The 4,649-nt window shown below is 37.6% G+C and overlaps 1 protein-coding gene across 1 annotated transcript; it reads left to right on the forward strand.

Annotated features, from left to right (window-relative positions):
- The first annotated feature begins 471 nt into the window (after positions 1–471).
- Positions 472–4,649, forward strand: fth1a (ferritin, heavy polypeptide 1a). The gene is made up of 5 exons (XM_082155187.1): positions 472–730; positions 2,119–2,224; positions 2,413–2,559; positions 4,003–4,128; positions 4,217–4,649. The coding sequence occupies exons 2-5, from the start codon at positions 2,123–2,125 to the stop codon at positions 4,373–4,375; spliced, it is 534 nt and encodes a 177-aa protein (XP_082011313.1). The 5' UTR covers positions 472–730; positions 2,119–2,122; the 3' UTR covers positions 4,376–4,649.

Consider the following 4,649-nt stretch of genomic DNA (forward strand, 5'->3'; position numbering starts at 1 on the left):
AGCTTTGATTTGAACTTAAAGTTGGGGGGCACGAGAACTTTAGATAAAAAGTATTGTGAAGAAGTTTTCACTGTTTATAAAATATGAGAGGTTAAATAAATAAAAAAAATGAATTGTTTTTACCCTGTAAACCAGTTATAGGAATAATAATATCTTAAAAAGCAAATGTGTAGTGCCTTGAATCTCTAAGGAATTTAATTTTGAATTTGTTTTTTTATAGAGTTTTTGTAATTAGCCTATTTATTTTAGATTATGATATTCTCTATGTTGTAGATTATATATATAATCTACAATATAGAGAATATTATAATAATATGTATATGTTTATGTAATTTTTTGTTGTTGTTATATATGTATGTTTTTCACATTTGTCTCCCCTGGCATTATTTCGGGGTGGATCCTGTGACTCGTACCGTACGTGTTGCGTCATGCAATGACTCTGCTGTACGTCATACAAATAGTCCTGCGCCACTGCACTTGAGTTCATAATCGTTTCAGCCACGAGGACAGACTGAAGGTTACCTGCTTCAACAGTGCTTGAACGGCAACCGAAATTCTGTCTTTTCGCTTTTCCATCAACCAACTTCTTTGATTCCACTCGTTTTGTTTTAGGTCAAAATCGAAAATTTGGTTTTAAGACGCTTGCTTTAAAAAGAAAATCTACGCGAACCGGCGTCGTTGACCATCTTTGCGAATAACACCATTCAAAAGAAGTAAAACCTACTAAAAGGTAAGTCTTCGATCAGAATCAACACATATATTCATATATTCAATTTAAATTGTTTAATTATGTTTTGATACACGAATAGCCTAACTCGATTTGCATAGAGATTGCTGCATCCATCACTAGCGAGCGTTATGCTAAGGCGCCATCTTTGTTTGTTTGTTTTTTTTATCGGTGTTTTTTTTTTATCGGTTTAGTCATGCATGGAAAAAAGAATTTAATGAAATAAAACTGGATTGACTTCGACTGCCTAATTGTCGTTCATTTGAGTCAATGATGTTTGTAAAGGCCACAGTATTCTCAAATGGCCGCCCCGTCTATATGACTCCTAATGTATTTTTATAATGTTAACGTTACCATTTTGCGTTTGGTACCGCGTGTGTATAGATTGGATTTGGACCATTTTTGTTCTATTCGCCAAAAATACTCAATAACATCGAGCAATTTCTTTAAAAATGGTGACGCTACCTTTCCAATGAAAGCGGGTGGGGGACTGTCCCAATGTGTACAACGTTGAATAATTTTACACGATAATATATTGCACGTCTTCTGACGTCATGCGAAAGAATTGATTAAATGTTTGCTAACTTTGGGCATTTTTTTTCTAAATAAAAATTTAAAAGCTGTAATTTCACAGTTCGTTTTTGCGTGCTTAACAGCTGTTTTCGATAGTTGCGTCACAATCTTTTTTCACGTCTAAAATGTAATTATTGAGGAATTAGGCACTGCTCTTTTGATGCAATGAAAGTGGATGGGGACTGGCGTTGTTACCATCAAAAACGCTCAGAAAATCGTTTGACGCCGTTCCAACAGGTTTGGTTTAATGTTCCCAGGTCACACAGGGTTTTTCCTAATCCTTTATTTAGTAAACAGACTTCGAGGTTGTCTAGTATTTTGTTGAATATGTTGTATGAGGAGTTGCCCTAGGCCAAATTTCAGATGTGTTCATTCTCAAGATGTTTTTCAACGGTGTCATAATTATAGGTGAGTTAATTATAGATTAGACTATGTACATTGGCCAGAACTCTTGAGTAGGTGAGACTGGACCAACAGGCCAAACCTTCAGTAGAATTATCTGTGCCATGCAGTCATGTGCTTTTCCTCATAACAAACAAAATAAGAGGGCTAAAGATTAACACCACCTGTCCTGAGAATGTATTAAATTTCGTACAGCATCTTACAGAGTTGTGTGACTTAAACACCTGCTGCTGTGCCTGGAACAGACAATAGACCCTATTATTAGTGGGTTTGCGGTGAGCAACTTCTGTTGTAATGCAGAAGTTGATGATGGAGAGACTACAATGTGTTCGTTAATAACAGGGGATGTGAGTTTAAAAAAAAAAAAATTTATCTTCTACAATCGAAAGCTTTAATCTCTGTGTCCTCTCTTACAGAAACATGAGCTCTCAGGTGCGACAGAACTTTGAGGAGGCCTGCGAGGCGGCCATCAACCGTCAGATCAACATGGAGCTGTATGCGTCCTACGTCTACCTTTCTATGGTGAGAGTCCAAGGCCATTACAACATTTCATTCCCATTTGGAGTAAAGTATAGTGTTCTAGGTGAAAGGAATGGTGGGAAGGAGCATTGAGTTCAGTATTTGAATGAACTTTGCTTGAAAGTTTGGTCAATGATTCATTTCCTTTATTGCTAATTGTCTGTTCTGATGATTTCATTTCTCTCATGCAGTCATACTACTTCGACCGAGATGATCAGGCTCTGAACAACTTTGCAAAGTTTTTCCGCCATCAGTCCCAAGAAGAGCGCGAACATGCTGAGAAACTGATGAAGTTTCAGAACCAGAGGGGAGGGAGGATCTTTCTGCAGGACGTGAAGGTACGTCTGTGTGTTCACGTGATAGCATTACAGTTTGGCAGGACACAAGAGATAGAGAGGAGTGAGTTGGGGTGGGGTTCTTATCTTTAACCGACACTGACTAAACTTCAACTGACAGTAGGCATGTTTATTAAGCTGCGCTTTGCCATCGTGAGTGATTTAAAAAGCATAGTGGGCAACCATAAATGCTCTTAGGACCAGGCGCTGTGACGTTATATTGTGTGATTGGTACAGATTTTGCAATAACACTTTATGATAATTGCATTGGTGTCAAGAGGGCAGGACTGGTTTATCAGTTTCATTGATAATGCAAAAATGGTTAGTTCACATGAAATGCTTTTAGGAAGTTGGCTTGGCATCTGACTAGTTGCCATCACAAGTTTAAACCGCAATTTGTCTATTGTTTAATCGTAAAGCTGCAAAAAAAAACATTTTGATAATCTGTTGATTTATTTCTTCGATTAATCGGATGAAAAAAGCTTACTTAAATTTAGATTGACCATAATTAATAATTAATTTTTAATAATTAACTGATTTTAAAATCCATTATTTACAAAATGTTCACATCCTGCCCAGTGTTGTCCTCCACGCAATGTGCAATTTGAAGGTAGGGATGCACAGCATATTGGCCACCGTATCAGCCGATATTTGTTTATATATAATGTTAAGAAAATTTGGCCGATATATTAAAGCTAATAAATAATGGATTATTTCCTTCAGCTTAGACACTTCAGATGTGCACTGTTCGCCATGATGGATTTTAATTGCTTTAAATATTATTTAAATCGCATCAAAGAGAAAAGTAGGTAAATGCAACACGTGCATTGCAAGTCTGTCATAGCCTACATAAAATTATTATGAGAACACTATAATTGTTTGCTTGGGACATGGCCTTAAATGGTGAGACTTTTTTGTTTTTATAATCAGGCTCTCAAATTATATAAAAATTGATTTATCGACTTTCAAACAAAGAATTATCAGTTATTGGTATCGACAAATTTTCAAATCAGTGCATTCCTAATTTGAAAGCAATGAAAACGAATAGGCAATGTGCAATTAAACATTTTGTGAGCTTGCAGGCACTTCAGTTTTGTTTGTGAAGATTCGCATCGCTTGCTGACTGTTGCGAAATGAAATTACTCGCGTGACTTCCTAACATGTATAGATAAGGATACAACTGTAATGTGTTAGGTATGCTGACTATGCTCTGAGAAAAATGCGTCTCAATGCATCCGTCAAAGCAAAATTTTCTCAATTAGAAAGTGTCACGCAAGACCAACAATCCAAACTCTCCTGCAAATTTGACCTAAAACTTGTTAGAATTTCCATAAAGGATGTTTTAGGCATTATATATGCATGTAACAAGTTCCAATAAAATAAAAATGTATATGTACTGTAATATAAGATTTTACTCATGCCACTTTTAATCTTTATGTATGACAGAAGCCGGAAAAGGATGAGTGGGGAAGTGGCGTGGAAGCGCTGGAAGGTGCCCTGCAGCTGGAGAAGAGCGTCAATCACTCCCTCCTGGAGCTGCATAAACTGGCCTCTCAGCACAACGACCCTCACGTGAGTGACACCTCAGAAACCAGTGCATACTGACTATTTCAATCACAAACTAAACCTAATCCAAACGCACCCTTTTTGTTTCTTGCAGATGTGCGATTTCATTGAGACACACTACTTGGACGAGCAGGTGAAGTCCATCAAAGAACTGGGCGACTGGGTGACCAACCTGCGCCGCATGGGCGCCCCCCAAAACGGCATGGCAGAGTACATGTTCGACAAGCTCACACTTGGAAAGGAGAGCAGCTAAACGCTCCCGTTCAATTCCTTTGCTGATTAGTTTTGCTATAAGCCCTACATGCCATCAAACTTTATTATGTTGTTTGACTGACTGGTCAACCTGTGTGTCCAGTTATTTAAGCAGAAAAACCTCCAAGCTTGTTTTGCTCCATAATGCTTTGCTGTTTAAAGTTGCACGTCTCATAAGCCATTGCTGTCTATATCTGTCTCCTACCTGCATGTGCTGTGATTCGTCAATGAAATTATGCTCCATATCAATAAAACAGAAACCTCTGGGATCTGAA

This window comes from Leuciscus leuciscus (genome assembly GCF_965113295.1).
Source record: "Leuciscus leuciscus genome assembly, chromosome: 2".
NCBI lineage: Eukaryota > Metazoa > Chordata > Actinopteri > Cypriniformes > Leuciscidae > Leuciscus > Leuciscus leuciscus.

Excerpts from the sequence above, each read along its gene's own strand:
- fth1a (XM_082155187.1), top strand. The coding sequence starts at position 2,123 with ATGAGCTCTCAGGTGCGACAGAACTTTGAGGAGGCCTGCGAGGCGGCC. Across the intron at positions 2,225-2,412 it reads CCTACGTCTACCTTTCTATG|TCATACTACTTCGACCGAGA; the intron begins GTGAGAGTCCAA and ends TCTCTCATGCAG. Across the intron at positions 2,560-4,002 it reads TCTTTCTGCAGGACGTGAAG|AAGCCGGAAAAGGATGAGTG; the intron begins GTACGTCTGTGT and ends TATGTATGACAG.